At 27.5% G+C, this 18345-nt stretch overlaps 1 protein-coding gene across 2 annotated transcripts; it reads right to left on the reverse strand.

The window, feature by feature from the left end:
* Positions 1 to 3250: 3250 nt before the first annotated feature.
* Positions 3251 to 17568, reverse strand: LOC122724058. Of its 2 annotated transcripts, XM_043958440.1 has the most exons (10): positions 14512 to 17568; positions 11356 to 11853; positions 10642 to 11148; positions 9452 to 10270; positions 8649 to 9329; positions 6634 to 7473; positions 5789 to 6514; positions 4673 to 5572; positions 4465 to 4577; positions 3251 to 3548 (listed from the first exon to the last, which is right to left on the reverse strand). In XM_043958440.1, the coding sequence occupies exons 1-9, from the start codon at positions 17311 to 17313 to the stop codon at positions 4536 to 4538; spliced, it is 7815 nt and encodes a 2604-aa protein (XP_043814375.1). In that variant the 5' UTR covers positions 17314 to 17568; the 3' UTR covers positions 3251 to 3548; positions 4465 to 4535. The 2 variants fall into 2 exon arrangements, with proteins under 2 accessions (XP_043814375.1, XP_043814376.1); XM_043958441.1 differs by lacking the exon at positions 11356 to 11853.
* Positions 17569 to 18345: the final 777 nt, after the last annotated feature.

The following is an 18345-nucleotide window of genomic DNA, read 5'->3' on the forward strand; positions in this document are numbered from 1 at the left end:
TGTTGTTGTCGCTCTCTCTATGCTGATTCAACTCGTATCGTTGTCACCTGTTGCCTGTTGCTGTGCCGCCGTCGTTCTACTCATCTCTACCATGAATCCGTCGTCAGTCTCATCTGTCTCATCTTTTCCGGTCTGAATCTACAGATTTGCCATCGATATTATACTCATTGGCGGTGAACTACTTTTTATTTTTATTTAAATCGACTGTGAATAAATAATGAGTTGCCGTTGAATTTTGCATGTGGATTTTGCAATTTTACTATGTAGATTTTGAGATTTTTCCTCATGTTGATTTTTTTTCTTTCATCTCTATTCAGATTATGGGTTTCAGAATTTACTGCAAATTGTATGGTTATTTGTTTTTTTCTAAAAAATCTTTATGCTAATTTGTTAGTAAAAATAGATATGAGCATTTCCTTAGTTCTTATTCCATCATTGTAAACATCTAATGTTTATATAGTTTTAGGGATTATTGTAATTAAAAATAATATAATAAAATAGAGTAAGTTAAAAATCTTTCTTTGATTGATTGCTAATGCTATAAATTTATTAATATATAATGAAAAAATAATTTTTTTAAAAATTTCATATTATTTACATAATAATTAAGATATAATTTATTTTTAAAAGGTGAAATAAATAAAATAAATATTTTGAAAAAAATAAGAATATATAATTAAATAATGACAAAATTATAATTGAATTCATGTGACTTAAGGCATACTCAATGGAACAATTAGTTTAAAAGCAACATATCCACTAAGTAATTTTTTTTTTCTTAAATTACTTTTAGTTTTGCTCACTTTGAAAGTGATTGTATAATTGGGACTATTTCTTAGTAGAAAAAATAAATAATTAAATAAATAAAATGGATTTTGACACAATAAGGTGGGTGGTGAACAAATGGGCCTTTATGCATGCATTAAAATCCTTAATTTATGAGTATTTTTGGTTGGAAAGTCAAGATTTAATACTAACTTAAAATAAAATATTAAAAAAAATCTCTATCTCTCTCCCTCTCTCCTTTTTAACAATTCATTATCGTACAACCTCTCTTTTCTATTTTCTGACAAATGCTTAGCATCCTTTTTTTAATTATATTACACTCACGGAATCAAAATCTATCACATAGTACTACTTTCAATTTTTTAAGGTGTGTATTGCATATTTTCATACTTATTTTAATATTTTTTATTTATTTTATAAATAATAGAATTTTAATTTATATATAACTTATTTTTTTATATAATTTTATATAAAAATATAATAAAATTAGAATTTAAATATATGAATAATAATTTAAAATTTTTTTATCCTAAACAGGAAATTTATATTAATTTTTAACTAAAATTAATTTTATTATAATAATTTTAAATTATCATGAGTAATTTTAATTATTTAATTATTTTATCTTTTTTAACTTATATATATATATAATTTTATTAATTTTATTCTAATAGACAAAATAATTTAAATTAATTAGTATTACTTATTAGATTTAGATGGTAAAATTATTTAAAATTTAAATTATAATAGAGTTTTTGGTATAAGTAAAATTATTATTAAAATAATTTTAACTTTTATTTAATATTAATTGTAATAATATTAACAATACAAATGTAAATATTTGCATAAATTTTCATTATTTAATGTTATTATTTGACAGAATGATTGACATTAAATTTTATTAATGATAATTTAATATGCAATAATTATATATATATATATATATATAATTTTGTTAATTTTATTCTAATAGATAAAATAATTTAAATTAATTAATATTATTTATTAGATTTAGATAATAAAATTATTTAAATTATAAATTACAAATTATAATAGAGTTTTTAGTATAATTAAAATTATTATTAAAATAATTTTAACTTTTATTTAATATTAATTGTAATAATATTAACCATATAAATATAAGTTTGGGCATAAATTTTCATTATTTAACATTATTGTTGACAGAATAATTCTCATTAAATTTTATTAATTTAAATTTAAATAAAAATTAATAACTTTTAAAATAATAAAATTTTTTATTATTTCTTAATCAATAAAAATAAAGGACAATGAGTAATTATTAAATTTAAATAAAGATTGTTTAGAAATTCTCCTTATTTACCTCATTCTCGATTTTATATGTATTATAGATTATTAATTAAAATAATAATATTATTAAAAAAATCATTTTTAAAAAAATTAATTTATAAAATAAATAAAATAAAATAAAATATATAATGTATATTATATATAAAAACACAGGCTATCAAAAAAAATTAATTCTATGTTAGCTTTATTCAACAACTAATTTATGGTTAAATATTTTTTGTAAAATTAATAATTTTCATTTATAAATTCTGAAAAAATTAAGAAAAAAATACATATAAATAATGAGTTATTTAATTATAGTTTTGACAGGTGTCGAATTTATCAATTTAATTTTACTTCCTTTCTCTTGGTTAATAAGAATTTGTAAATAAGATAAGTGAGTATCGATCCAACAAAAATCTTAATTCTATTTAATTTAGACGACCAATTGAAATAGAAATGTAGTTTAATATAATAAGTGATAAGCAAAAAAATAAACTTAAAAGAAAAAAATAAATAATATAATTGAAAATTAAGAAACAAATAATTAATTGAAAATTTCAGTAATCAAATTAAGGTATTTTGCAGTTGATAAAAAAAAATAATTATATTATTATTTATTATTTGGTTATAGTGGTCAAATACGTAAATTTCACCGATTTTTCTTATGAATAAATTAATTTACTTCGCGCTTAAATTAATTTCTAGTTAACTAATAACTCCAACACGCGTGTAGATTTAATTAGTCAACTGTATCAAAAGAGAAGAGATCAATAAAAATACGCGATTTATTTAAATTAAATCTACCAATTTCTTAACGTAGGTTAATTGCTAGTTATTAATCTAATTAAATAATTACGGATTTAATTAAATTAATTAGCAATATATTGTTTTCTCAAAAAATTTAATGGGTCCATTGAATTCTCAAGAAAATAACAATAGAAATAGTGTTTCTCGAATTTAGAAATTAACAAAAAATAGAAATAAAATAAAAAGAATTGAAGCACATAACCTCACAACTTGAATAAAACCTCAATTGAAATTAACTTTCAACTGAAAATAATTGTTTAGCCTCTAAAGACCATAATAAAATTGTAAAAGCTAAAGAAAAAGAAGAAAATGGAGAAGAAGAGACGGGGGACGGCAAGAGAGGAGATGAAGGGAAGAAGGAGAAAATATGATATCTAAGTTTAATTCTAGAAACCTTTATACGGGCACAAAAAAGATAAAATTTAATAATTTAAAATAAATTTTACTACGCCTATCTTATTCCTATTTGTGTTTGATCCAACTTGAAACTTATCATATTTTTGTGGCAAAATCTAATGAGGTGACGCTTTTTGAAACTTCTCATCACCTTCTACTACAGGTTTGACAAAGATTGCAACCTTTCAATTCCATAATTCTTCGATTCAGCCTCTTTCGTTTCTTTTTTCAACTTTCACTCAAAAAACCTGTCCAAAATTAAATTTCAAATAAAAATAAATATTTATACCAAAATTATAGCAAAATTATAAAATTAAATAAAAAAAAATTATGAGTTTTGCAATACAGTAGAAATAGCTTATATATTATTAATTTTTTTTACAATATAATAGATTTTAAATTAAAATGAAGAATAATCTATTTAATTTAAAATTTTAAATATTAATAAATTTATATATCTTATTATTTTCCTAACTAATTCTTAAAACTAATTTAATAAATAAAAAAATTTCACCTTATAAAAATTAAAAAATTAGAGATATTTAAGTAAAATATTTTTATTTCATTAATATTTTTAATATTCATTATTAAATTTAACTTCTTATTTAATTTATACTTTAAAAATATGAATTTATTATTTTAATAATCTTCTTAATATTTATCTAATATTTAAACATGTTATTTTAATAATTTTTATTTTAAAATTAATTTAATAGTATTTAAATTAATTTAGATCTTTACTTTAATTTTTCTTAATAAACTCTAAAATTAATTTAAAATGATAGAATTATAATCTAATATATATTTTTATTTAAAAAATTTAATCTTATTATATATCTTTTAAGATTTTCTTAATTAACTCAAATTAATTTAAAAATACAGTTATAATCTATTTTAAAAATTAAATTTTAAATAATAAAATTATCAACTACTTAAATAATTAAATTAATTAATTTACAAATAACTTAAAGGCTTAAGGTATTATAGAAAATTGTATTATTCCCCTCTTTTCACTTTTATATATAGTATAAATATAAATAAAGAAAAAAATAACTAATCGGAGAAATGAAGCATTGATGACAATTTGAGATGCACACTTCATTGATAGGGATAATGGATTGGTGATTGAAAAAGGAAAATGAGAAAGCATCACAAAAAGACTACCTTGAATGAGAAGAAGTATAGCAGTCAAGCAAGTTGGTGAATTAGAATATGAACATTGGCCTTATTCAAGCTCACCCATATGAACACTGGCCTATCCTCGTCTCTTCAGCTTTCTAGGAAATCAATTTTGACAGCGAAAGAATGAGAAACCTTATGATTATTACATACTAAAAAAATATATGTTACTTTTTTTTCAGTAAATGTTTACCTTTTCCTTAAATAGTGCTTCAATGGTGTTGTTAAGGCTGCCTTCCCACTCCCAATCACATATAACTTGAATGGTGTTGTTAAGGCTACCTTTCCACTCCCACTCCCAATCCCATTCTTTATCATATTTAAATTGTTCTCCTGTTTGAACTCTCCACAGCTGCGGCGTGCTTACTTCTTGAGCAAAAATCTTCATATTGGGGCATTCTACAAGGATTACTTCTTCCAAAGATGGGAAATTAAAGGTCAAATTCCCAGAGCAGAAGCTAGAGAGACTTGGTAGACGTCGAAGTTCCAAACATTTCAGTTGGTTGAAGCAAATCTCATTCTCTTCTTCTTCTTTATCTACTTCAGCCACTATAACTTCTTGTATCAGTTCACATTCCTCTATCTTCATTTTTTCAAGTCGTTCAAGACTTCTCGCTGTTGAAGAAGACAACAAATTTACTAGACCTTGGCAATTTGATACCTGCAGTGTTGTTAGATTTTGGAAAGAAACAGAGGATGCCACTAACACTTGCAATCTACCACATTCCATTACATTTAAAGTATCCAGAGATTGGAAAATTGAGAGTAGTTTGGCGTCCCTGAGATGCTTGAGCCTTGGCAGTTTAGACAAACTTAGTTCTTTCACTTTCACTAGTGATTGAGGATGTATTTCCTCGCCAATAATCTCTTCACAGAAAATGAAATCTTCGAAAGAAGCATCACTCAGAACAAGCTTTTCCAGAATGGGTAAACTTTCAAAGAACTGAGATGGCAAAAGTGTAGAGTCACTAGAAATACATGTCAACTCAATGGCTTTCAGTCCACACAAGAAATCAGCTTGAGATGTTTGAGAACACAGATTCTTTATGGTGTTACATTCCACTCTTAATTCTTCTAGACTTGGGATGACAACCTAATAAACCAAATAAACATCAAGAACATATGGTTCATCTTAAAAATGGAATGTAAATGAAAACAAACATGTAATTGAGCTTTTTAAATTTTTAAATTGGGCTAAAGTTCAAACTTCTGAATTAATTTGGATAAACCAACTAAATTGAAAATCTCCATTAAGTACCGTGATGAAATTGAACAAGAAAGCATTCTACTTATTATACAGAAAACTGACCTTTCCGTCAGAAGAGGCTGCAATTCTTTCTCCATTTCCCTCAGCAATCATGCTTAGATCATGTTCTTTGCAAAATTTAGAAGCTAATAGCTCCATGTTTGGACAGTCAACCATCTCAATTCTTTTCAAGGATGGGCATTTCAGAACATCGCTTGCAGAATAAAAACTTGACAAGTTAGGCAAACACTCTAGACTCATGGACTCCATTGCTGGAAATATGGTATTATCCTTTGCTATTTCCTCTTCTGCTTCTTTTGTGATGATATGTTCCACCAAATTGCATCTTTTCAATTCCAAATGTTTGAGCTTTACAAGACCCGAAGCCATGGACAGAGTAAATATATTAGTCAAGCTGCTACAATTCTCAACTTTCAACAATGTTAGGTTTCTAAAGCTCAAAATTCCTTGAGGATCCTTGTTCCACACATGCCTCAATCTAGGCAAATCAATTAACCTCAATTCTTTTAAAGACTTCACTAACCCATCATTTAGTCCTTCTAAATCAAACAACTCTTCTACTGAATCACATCTTTCTACAGCCAACTCATTTAAACAGGACAAGTGCTTTAGTAGATTTGATGATATGGCATTTGAGAAAAATGCACACTCGTCCACCACCAGTCTCCTTATGTGTCTCAAGTTCTCGAATGGAAATTGGCCATGCCATTTTTCTTTCAGCATTGGAAAGTTGGAGAGTTGAACATCATCTATCCATTCAAATCCAATCTACAAATCCAAAATATTGCATTATTGGAGAACAATAAACAAGTATCGATACATTTAACCAAACACATTAGCATGACTGAGTTTAATAAAGGGAGAAGCAAGAGTTGGTAAATACGTACATATTTCATATAAATCTGTTCAATGGTCGCATTGAGATCACCTTCCCAATGAAATGTTTGATTGAATCTGCGGCCTATGAATACACCATGTATCTTTGGTGCGCTCAGCTTGCGGACAGTGAAAATCCTCAACTTGGGGCATCTAAAAACAGTCACCTGTTCTAAAGATGGGAAATTGAAAGTGTAACTGCCAAAGCAGAAGCATGTGAGGTTCTGTAAATCTTCAAGTTCTAATGTTTTCATTTTACTGAAAGCAATCTCATCAGTTGATCCATCCTCTTGAACACCTCCCATTATTTCGGTCAACATATTGCAAGATCTTACAATCAATGTCTCAAGTTGTACCATACTTTTGGCTGCGGCTGATGTAAAAATATTTGCCAATGTGTTGCATCCATATACTTTGAGAGTTTTCAGATTTCCCAAAGACACAGAGGATGGTGCTAAAACAATCAAATTTCCACAAAACTCTATCTCAAAAGTCTCAAGAGACTGAAATAATGGGTCATGCAGTTGGCCATCTGGATTCCATATATGCTTCAAATCAGGAAGATTTTTAAGCTTTAAATCTCTTATCTGTGGGATTATAGTGATATCTTCTTGGTCACTAACCAGTCCTTCAAATGGAAGTAGCTTGTTGAGAGAAGAATCAAGAACTTCAAATCTTTCGAGATTGGGGAATATTGGAAGTAAACTAAACAGAGGAACATGATATTTGTTTAGAAAGAAACTCAATTCAAGAACTTTTACTTTGGAAAAGAAGCCTGTTGGAAATTGAAATCCAAGTATGGTTATGGTAGACTTCTTGTCTAACGAAAACTTTTCCAAATTTGGAAACATCTGCACATCAGCAAATAAAAAAATTTCTAATTAGTAAAAGATTGTTAATGGTAAATCCCCCAGATGCTTATAAAAATTCATAATATATTTAATTAATTAATATATTAATAAGAAAACAATTGCTATGTTATAATAAACATATATTATTGAAATGTATTTATAAGCTTATATGTTAGTAGATTATAATGATTATTAATCGATAAACTTATTTAATGGGTATAAATTTAAAAGTTTATTGAAATAAATGAAAATATAAAAATTTTATATCATCTTTAAATAATTTCAGCACTTTTTTTATAATTATTATTTTTATTTATTTTTAAATATTTTTTTAATTACATTCTTAATATAATTTATTAATATGGTTGGTCGTGCAAAATTTATGTCTTTTTTATTAATTATAAATTTATAATAATCTCATTAGTTAAATTTTTAAGTGAAAAAAAATAAAACAAATCGACATTTTAAATTTACATAATATTAATTTATATATAAATGCAAATAAATTTGAATTTTAGATTTTATAAGTTATAGATAATCAATTATAAATGAGAAATTGTTGATACATTTTAATAGTAAAAATAGAAAATTGATTTTTTTTTTATTTTAACGACCCAATTAATTAAGAATTTTTAAAGAGAATAGAAAAATACATCAATTTTTTAAATTTCTCTAATATAAAGATAGTTTTGAATAAATTTGAAAAATTTCTCTAACAGAAAAATTAAAAATTTGAGTAAAAGTTAAAATATATATATATATATATATATATATATATATATATATATATATATATATATATATATATATATAAAGATTGACATGCTTAATTAAAATATTTAATAAAATTGGATTCGAATTCATGTGTATAATGAATTTGAAAAATTAAAATAATATTAATGTATTTTTTATTTCAATTTTTATTAAGAAAGATAAAATTTTATTTTAGTAATAAATATGGTAAATAAATTAAATTCTTAACATATGATTTTTTTTTATATCTTTTAATGAAGAGTTTTGTATGATTTATTTTTTTTTAAATTGAAAAGAAAAATTAACATTATAAATACTTTTTAAATGTAAAAATCATTTAAAATAAATAAGCTGACGTATAAATTAGTGTTTTTATAGTTTTCAAATGCAATGTTTGAGAAAAGAATGAATAGAAAACTAACCTTATGAAACTCATCAATTGTGTTCACCAGTGTCTGTGTGGCAAAGATATTCTTTAAGCTTGGACATTCATGTATGCTCATCTCCTCCAACAATGGACATTCCACATTACTCCATCCTGAACACAATCTGGAAAATCTAGGCAAACATTTAAGGACTACAGATTTCAATGAATGCAATATCATCTTATCGGCTGAATTAACTGCTTCCTCTGTTTCCTCCTTTTCTATGATTCCTTCAATCATCTTACAATTGTTCAACTCTATCTTTTCAAGTTGCAAGAGGCACAATGCCATCGACCAGGTAAAAATATACTTCAAGCTGCTACAGTTTCCAACATGAAGCCACTTTAGGTTCTTGAACTCCAAAATTCCTATGGGATCCTTGTTCCATAAATGTCTCAACATTGGAAGACTTGTTAATTCCAATTTCTTTAGTCGTGGAAGTAGCCCATCATCAGCAGATACCCCTTCCAAATCAAATACTACATCTGCTGAATCACAGTCTTTCACCTCAAGCTCTTCCAGCTTGTTTAAAAACACCAGTACATTGGATGGTATAGCTTTGTTATACATTGCACATTTATCCACCTCGAGCCTTTCTACATTGCGTAAGAGTCTCCCTTGCATCCCATCATGCCAGAACTCAGGAAATTCAGATGCTTTAAAATATTTGCAAAATGTCTGATCCCACAAGACAAAGGAAAAAACAAATGAACTGACTTATCATAAACATATAACATATATGCATGCAAACAGATATCATGAAAATTAAAAAGAAAGCATAAGAATAAATACGCAAATACCATTTCTGCTAGTGTTGCATTAAGGTTTCCCTCCCAACGCTGTTGATCTCCCAGGAGTATTCCTCGTAGTTTTGGTGTATTTGGATCTCCGAAAGCGAAAATCTTCATCCGGGAGCATTCATTGACGGTAACATTTTCTAAAGCTGGAAAATTGAAGGCATTATTGCCAGAGCAAAAGCTGATGAGACCAGGCAGATCATCAAGTTCCAAACATTTCAGTTTGTCAAAATTAATAATCTCATCCTCTGTATGATCATCTCCATCGCTGGTCACTATTTCTGTCATCATACTGCAATGTTGTATTGACATTTTGGTGAGATGCACCATGGACTTGGCTGTGGACGCTGTTATCAAGTTTGCCAATCCTGCACAGTAACTCACTTGAAGAGTTGCTAGATTTTGGAAAGATGATGAGGATGGTGCTACGTTGATCAAACTACTACACCAAGATACAGTCAAAGTCTCGAGATACTGAAGAAGTGGTTTCAGTCCGGAGTCTGGGTCCCATATATGCTTTAAATTAAAAAGGTACTCTAGCTTCAAATTTTTCACTGGTGCAAGTGTCCTGGCATGTTCTTCTTCTTTTCCGGCAAGTCCTTCATATGAGAACAACTCTTCTAACACTTCTGAAGAATTATAATCTTTTACCAAAATTGTTTCCACAGAATATAATCTTTCAAGGAAACCAATTATAAAAGGGCATGATTTGTTCTGTAAGTTGATCAAAGTAAGCATTTTGAGTTTAGAAAAGAATTGTCCTTGCTGTATGGCAATCAAGTCCTTGTGCTCTAAAGTCAATTCCTCCAAGTTGGGACTCATCTATGCACAACAAACAAGTATAGTGTTAATTAGTTATTAAATATTTAAAAAGATAAATAATATATATATATTGCATGACATGTACACTAATTTAAAATTAATTAAAATTATTTTAAAAGTTTGGTATAATTATAAAAAAAATTAAACCTAAAATTTTAACTTTTGTTATTTAAAATTGAAAATTTTGTTATAATTATTATTAAACATAAAGTTTAGCTTTTTATATCGAATAGGGGTTTGAATATGTTGTATTGTTTATATTTTTTTATGTTTTTTTAAAAAAGAAAATTTTAATTTGAAATATTTAAGGAAATTTAAAGAAAAAAATTTTCAACTAATATATTATGAAGTAAAAAAGGAAAGGATCTTACCTTTTCCAAAAAAAGTAGGGGTTGTCTGTCCTCTTCCTGTATTTCTTGGGAACTAAATTTTATTATTTTGTGACAACTATAAACATTCAAAGTTGTCAATTTCTGACATTCAAAAATGTGTGTCCAGTTTAGAATATCGCACTCAAAAACTTCAACTGATTTCAAATTTTGAAAACCGAAAACTCTTTGTGCATCTTTCTTCCATACATGTTTCAACGACCTCAGTCTCCATATATTTAAACTTCTCAGCTCAAATGATTCATCAACATTGAACCCTTCAAGTTGATATATCTCTTGCAACGAAGCACAATAGGACACATGCAACTCCTCCATCCTTCGGAATCTTTCTAAGACGTTTGATGGAAAAACAACCATCAATTTCTGGCAATTAAAAACGTTCAACGATTTCAGTTTAAAGAAGGAATTTGGCGCAAGTGGGCTGTGCCATATCCTTTTCAACTCATTTATGCCTGAGAGTCTCAATCTCTCCAAGTTAGGAAAACCAACCTGCAATGCCAAACACACTGATTTAGTAAATGTGGGAAATTCAACATAAGCATAAGTTAAATAAATATGAGACAAAAATATAAAGTGGAGGCCTATGAAATTAAGGCCTATCGAATATGAGACAAAAATGAATGCCATTTGACTATAGGATGTCCAAATATGTATGCATTTATGTATGCATAAAGAGAGAAGGGTAAAATTAATCACCATTCCATTGAAGAGAGATTGAATTTCAGCATTCTGATTTTGATTCTGATTCTGACTGTCATCTTGTTTTTCCATCATGCCTGTATGAGGGACACTGGGGACCAAGCACATCAATGCATTGCAATTGCTTATGTTCAAGTCTTTAAGAGATTGAAATTCAATTTGATATCCAGTGCATAATCTAATCAAGTTTGGAAGATTCCAAAGTGTCAGCTCATCCAATTTAGGGAAGAGTATCTGATTCATCCTCTCATCTTCCTCTTCTATAAATTCCTCTGTTAGTATTATCTCTTCCATGAAACTACAATCATAAATTTGAAGTGTTTTGAGCTGCAAGAGTCTTTTAACAATTGAAGCTGTAAATAAATGCTTCAACTCGTTGCAATCTTTGACAAACAAGATCTCTAATTTTGAAGAAGTTGCAGAAAGTTGGTCGTGCCATATCTTTTCACAATTAACTGAATGTAATAGAAGATTCTCTAAGTTGGGGAAAGAAACCTGCAGCAGATGACACCTTTGTTTAAAGCACTACTTTTCTATCAAAATAAATAGAAATGCTTTACGGATCAACAATGAATTCCCCAAAAAATGTGAAAAGTCTTTAATATCCTTTCTTAGTTTTGGAGACAATTAGTCAATTTTTAATCATTTAAAATTAAAATAGTCCTCTGTGATATTTGATATTTAAACAGACTTACTATTTATTAATTTTGATCACTTAAAATTAAAATTGTAAAATTAACTTAAAAATTATTAAAAATTTAAAATAAAGTGTTAATCAAATAAAAATTAAAAATTATCGATAGTCGATAATTACGGACAAAATTAGCAATCCTTCACATTGATATCTAATTATATCTCACCTCGAGAATTACAGAAAATTTTCTCTCTATTTCATATGATCTTCATCGTGCTCAAAATTTAGCAATTTAGCATGTTAACTATCATTAATCATATTAAAATATTTTTATATATACGTACTCATTTAAATATTTATATTATATTATTATAATCATTTTATAATTATTTTTTTAAAAAGTGGTAAATCAAAAAATATAAGGATCCCTCATATTTCCGTCAGCTTTTTTTTTATTATTATTTTTGGAAAATCTGTCCAATCACCTAGAGTTGGTGAGAATTTCTTTTTTTTAAAAAAAAAAAAATAGAATCTACATTAAAAACATAGCTACGCAAGCATTTATGTTAAATTTTATTTTAGTAAAATTAAAAAGGTAAAAAATAAAATGAATTTTAATGACGAGAAAATAAAAATTAAGTAATTTGTGTTAGAAAATTGAAATTTTATTTTGAAACTTCTATCCCTTGCTTAGAATGTAAAATTTTGAAAAAATTCAAAAAAAAATTATTTTTCTTAAATTTTTATATTTAGTAAAATTAATAATGTATGAATTCTTATGAAAATTGATTTTGAATTAAAAATAAATCTTACTAAAATTATTAAAATTTTATAAAAAATAATTTCAGGTTGTTTACATCAAAATTATTTAAGAGAGATTTGCAATTTAGTCTTTAGATATTGTCATTATTAATAAGTCAGTCCCTATATTTTCAGAAACCTATTAAAACGTCCTTATCTTTTCTTTCCGTCAACAAAATAATTCTTCCGTCTATTTCTGTCGTTAAAAATATAGTAAAAGACCAAATTACCTCCTCCTCCTCCTCCTCCTCGTCCAACTATTTCATTAACGGAAAGAAATGATAAGGACGTTTTAATAGATATGAAAAAAGATAATGACGTTTTAATAGATTTCTGAAAATATAGGAAGAGACTATTTCGTTGATGGAAAGAAACGATAAGGAGTGACTATTTCGTTGACGGAAAGAAACGATAGAGACGTTTTAATAGATATAAGAAAAGATAGGGACTATTTCATTAACGGAAAGAAACGATAAGAACGTTTTAATAGATATGAGAAAATATAAGAACATTTTAATAAATTTCTGAAAATGTAGAGACTGACTTGTTAATAATAGCAATATCCAAGAACTAAATAAGAGATTTTATTTGAGGGCAAAATTGAATTTTAAAAATTTTCTCTCTCATCCTTTATCTATTTTTAACGGAAAATAGGACGGAAGGACTATTTTGTTGATGGAGAGAAAAGATAAGAACGTTTTAATAGGTTTCTGAAAATATAGGGACTGACTTGTTAATAATGGCAATACTCAGATACTAAATTGTAAATCTCCCATTATTTAATTAGCCATTTAATTTTTTTTTATTTTAAATTTATTTCTTATGGTTAATTAATAATTAATCTTTATAAAAATTATTTTAATTTAATAGTAACTAATAATATTTATACATTTATAATTAATATTAAAATTTTATTATATTATTTTATTAATTTGAAAAAATTATATTTTTAATGGTAAAAAATTATATAAAATTCAAAATATTACAAACATATTAATAATATTTTTTTAATGAATGTAATAAAAATAATTATTATTTATAAGAATAAATATTTATGTTTTGTTTAAAAATAAATGAATTTATTTATGAATTGATTCCAAATAATTTTATTATATTTAAATTGATTTCAAATAAATGAATTTATTTATGAATAAAAATAAACTGAATTCCATTAAAAAAATTTAATTTTATTCTGATAAGAATTGCATATCAAACAAAGATCTAGTGTTTTTAATGAAAGAGAATGTGTGATTCAAATTTTAAAATGGTCAAATTATTTTTAAAAAAATGTTAAAAGGAGTAATAATGCAAAGATATAATTTTTAAATATGAAATATGAAATTATCACAATTAATTCATATTTATTGTTTGATCAGCTTATTCATATAATATACTCATAAAATAAACTAAATATGAATACTAAAAAATTATAAAAATTGTATTCTGTTCAATTATGTTCTAAATTTTCATAAACAATAAAATTGTATTTAATAATAAAAATCAGAATATCTTTTTTATTTTAAAAAAATTAAAGAGAGTAATCCATAGGAATGAAATATAATCATTTATATAATTTTTTTGACAAATTATTAATGATAATGACTAATAATGGTTATTTAAAAATTTGAGCATTCAACAATTAATCTCAAATATTCAATATACATCCAATAAATAAAAAATGCATATAGATTTATTTCAAAAGGTTAATGCATGTGTACCGTTCTGCTGAAAAGTGATAAGTGAGTATCACTCTGCTGTTGTGACAGAAATTCCTCAATTTTCAGTGGCGTCTTCATTTTGCTGTGAAAGGTTCTAAGATTCGGAAGATTTTGCAAATTCAAGGAGCGCAAGCGATTGAATTCAAGCACTTCTTTACTGTTTTCACTTTCATCAATAACAATAGCTTCCATCTTAGGACAATCTTCCACTTTCATTTCCTGTAGTTGCAAAAGACATTTGGCAGTAGATAATGAGAAGAGATGCGTTAATCTTCCACAATTTCTCACTTGTAAAATTTCTAATTTATTAAAAGATCCTGGTGTGAGTCGACCATGACAAATCTTCTCCAACTTCATTAAATTTTCCAAAATCAAAGAGACTAGAATTGGAAAGACATCACATGCTGCCCACTTGGTCGAATTGATAATGTGTTGAATGACATGATTATTTTGGACTCGGAGATACTTCAATTTTGGAAAGCCATCCCCATCAATATCATATAACAAGTTCTCAGCCTCCCTCACTTCATCTAAGCATAAATCTTCAGTCTCCCTCAATAGCACTTTAATCCCGTATCCTGAATGAATGCTTGTCTTGAGCTTAAGTTTCAGCGTTCTGGAGGTTTTATAGTTGCATTTCCAGTCCCAGTTATCCCCTATAAGTATTCTAAAGCTCTGCAAGCGGCCATTGGAGAACAAGTGTTTTGGTAATATCTTGTCATCCAGTATTTGCATTTCCAAGGTAGTCAACTGAGACAACTTTTCCAACTCAGCAAGGCTTGCATTGTTCCCATCGGCCTCCCACTCAACAAAGCTGTTACTCATGTACAGTTCTTCAAGCTCCGACAGCTTTGATAAGGCATTTGCTGGAATCATTTTGAGTTTGGAACAATTGCTCACATCTAAGACTTTTAGTCGAGCCAGCTGCTCTATTTTTCTGGGCAACTCAACAACATTGGAGTTTGCAAAACTAAGAACTCGTAGTTGCTTCAAGTCTCCAATGATACCTAAGTCGTCCAGTTGGCATCGATGCAAGCAAAGGGTATGAAGGTTGGATAGGAAAGCAAGCGATGAAGGGAGGTACACAAAATGGATCCCAGTAAAATCCACTACTTCCAGGTTTCTAATGCCCTTGAAAAACTGATCTGGAATTTCCAAACAAAAAACGTCTGTGAAAAGGAATAGTGCCTCTGCTTTTGGGCACTCCCATCCTTCGGGGAGATTTTCAATATCACAATACTGCAGAGAAATTCTGGTGCAATCCTTATTTGGAAATTTCACAAACTCCTTGCCACTTGTAACTACAAACGCATGTTGCTCTCTAGATGCAATCGAGAGAGCAGTATCTCGAACAACATCATGGATTTTTACGAATCCATACATGTCGCCATCTTGCAATAAACTCTGCGCTTTAAGGGTATCAATCAAACTATATACTTTGTTTCTTGCGTCTTCCACAGTAATGTTCTTGAATAAACTAAGACCCATAATGTATTTCAGCAAGGACTGGATTTCAATATTAGATTGTCCTATAAGACCACAGAGCAAGAAAAACGACTTGACTTCATTGCTACACAAATTATTGTAGCTTGACTTCAGAACAGCGTGCACTTTCGAATATATTTCTTCATTGTCAAACTCAGATAGCTGTTTCAGCTTATCTTTCCACGCGTGTGGTTCTCTATTTCTCAAGTCTGTCGCCACTGTGAGCAGTAGAAGAGGCAATCCTGCACATTTTTTAGCAATTTCTGCGGCGATAGGGGGCAATTCTGAATCTTTAGCACCTGCTACAGTTATTTCAAACAAACTCCGGGCCTCTTCGTCCTGTAGAACGTCGAGCTTGAATTCTTGCTGTGTGCCCATCTCGCGAGATAACACATCTTGTCTCCTTGAGGTGAGAAGTATTTTGCATCCTTTGAAACCATCTCCAAAGGGAATTCCTACGGCATTTAAATCAAGTTTTTTCCAAACATCATCAAGAATTATAAGTACCTTCTTCTCTTTCTCCAACTCTGTCTTCTCTTTCTCCAACTCTTTCTTCAACCTCTCATATAGCCGATTAGCTCTTCCAGGTATTTCCTCCGACTTAAATTCCAAGCCCAGGATATCAGCGATCTCCGATTGAATTCTTCGGAGTTCTGGTGTTTGACCTACAGCAACCATAGCGACGACGCCGAATCGCTTCCCTTCCAGAGCTTTTCTGTGGACCTGTTCTGCTAGGGTGGTCTTACCCACACCTCCAAGTCCATACACCCCGATCATATTAAGATCTGGATCCAATAGTGCATCCATAACTTTCTCCAAGAACAACTCTCTTGAATTCAAGCCCTCACGAGCATATACTGGCGGGGCAACTATCTGCTGTACAGGGGGAAGGAAGGAAATTGGATTATGGTCGTCTACACTCGCAAGCTCATGAATTGCCAGAGCTTTCTTCTCTGCTTTCTTGCTAAGCTGGTAGCGTGTCTTCAAATCAGGACATAATCCAACGAAACACCTCTTTTTCGCTTGTTCTTCGCCTTTGATACATTCCTCAGCTTCTTCAATAGCTTTGCCTGCATCGTTCAGCCACTTGTTAACACTTTCATAGATCTCTTCTCCTTTCCTTGTAGCCGCCTCAACAGCTTGCTGCAACTTGACTGTTCTGTTCTTCAATTTCTCAGACTCATGATGGAGTTTCTCAACCTTGCTTTTATAGGTGAAAGGGTAGCTGATATGTCGTTTGATTGGGACAACAACAAATTCCATGATGGGTTCTTTAATGAACTCAGAGAAGATGGAGATAAAGATATCAAGAAACATTTTGATTTTGTTTTTTTTTTTTTGAAATCTCAGAGCAAAAACAAAATAGACCAAGAAATCAGAGTGGAACAAGATAAAAGAAAATAAAGACAACAAAGGACTGCTGAAATCAATAGAAAAGCAAAACAGTAGCTAAAGAATTAGAGAGCCAAATGAAGAGAGGAAGCAGAGAACTAACAGAGAGATGGAGGAGCTATGGTTATGGATGAGTAAAGGTTGGTGAATACTGAATACAAGGGAGGGAATATAGGAGTTGACGGGCGATGACTTAATTATTGCTTTAATTTTATAATTAAATCAATCATATTAATATGTTAAAATAAATAACGTGAAGTTAAATTGTTAATATATAATATATTAACAATTTAAATCAACAAGATCCTAAATTTTAAATTTTAAACTAAATAAATTTATTTATATTTTTTAAAAAAAAAAAATATTTTTTTCACTTGACCTATCCATGAGATTTTTCTTTTTACTTCGTTTCAATTTCTCTTTTATATGATATTGAAAAATTATTACTTAATTTTATATTATATAAAAAAAATTTAATTAATTTTTTTAATTTTAAAAAATAATAATTTTTCAATCAACAAAATATTAAATTTTATATTTCAAACCAAATAAATTTATTTATATTTTTTTAAAGATTATTATTTTTACTTGATGTGATCCATGAGATTTTTGCTTTTTATCTTCGTTTCTCGTTTCTTTTTATATGATATTAAAAAATTATTATTTAATTTTTATAATATAAAACAATTTATAATATTTTAATTTTAAAAAATATATTAAAATATTTCTAATATTTTAAAAAATTTATTAGTTAATTTTTAAATTAAATATGATAAACATAATTTGAAATACTTTTAATACAAATATATTAATTAATAAATTTTTTAAAAATTTAAAAAATTAATTAATATTTTTAAAATTATAAAAAATTAAATAATAAAATATTTAACAGATTAAAATTAATAAAATAATTAATTAATAAATTTTTGAAAAAATTAGATATTTTAATATAATTTT

The sequence above is a fragment of the Manihot esculenta genome, chromosome 7 (assembly GCF_001659605.2).
Source record: "Manihot esculenta cultivar AM560-2 chromosome 7, M.esculenta_v8, whole genome shotgun sequence".
In the NCBI taxonomy this organism is placed as follows: Eukaryota; Viridiplantae; Streptophyta; class Magnoliopsida; order Malpighiales; family Euphorbiaceae; genus Manihot; species Manihot esculenta.

Coding starts and splice junctions, on each gene's coding strand:
- LOC122724058 (XM_043958440.1), bottom strand. CDS start 17,313: ATGTTTCTTGATATCTTTATCTCCATCTTCTCTGAGTTCATTAAAGAA. Junction 6,515..6,633: donor AACAGATTTATATGAAATAT/GTACGTATTTAC, acceptor TTGGATTTGTAG/ATTGGATTTGAATGGATAGA. Junction 5,573..5,788: donor CAGCCTCTTCTGACGGAAAG/GTCAGTTTTCTG, acceptor TTGGTTTATTAG/GTTGTCATCCCAAGTCTAGA.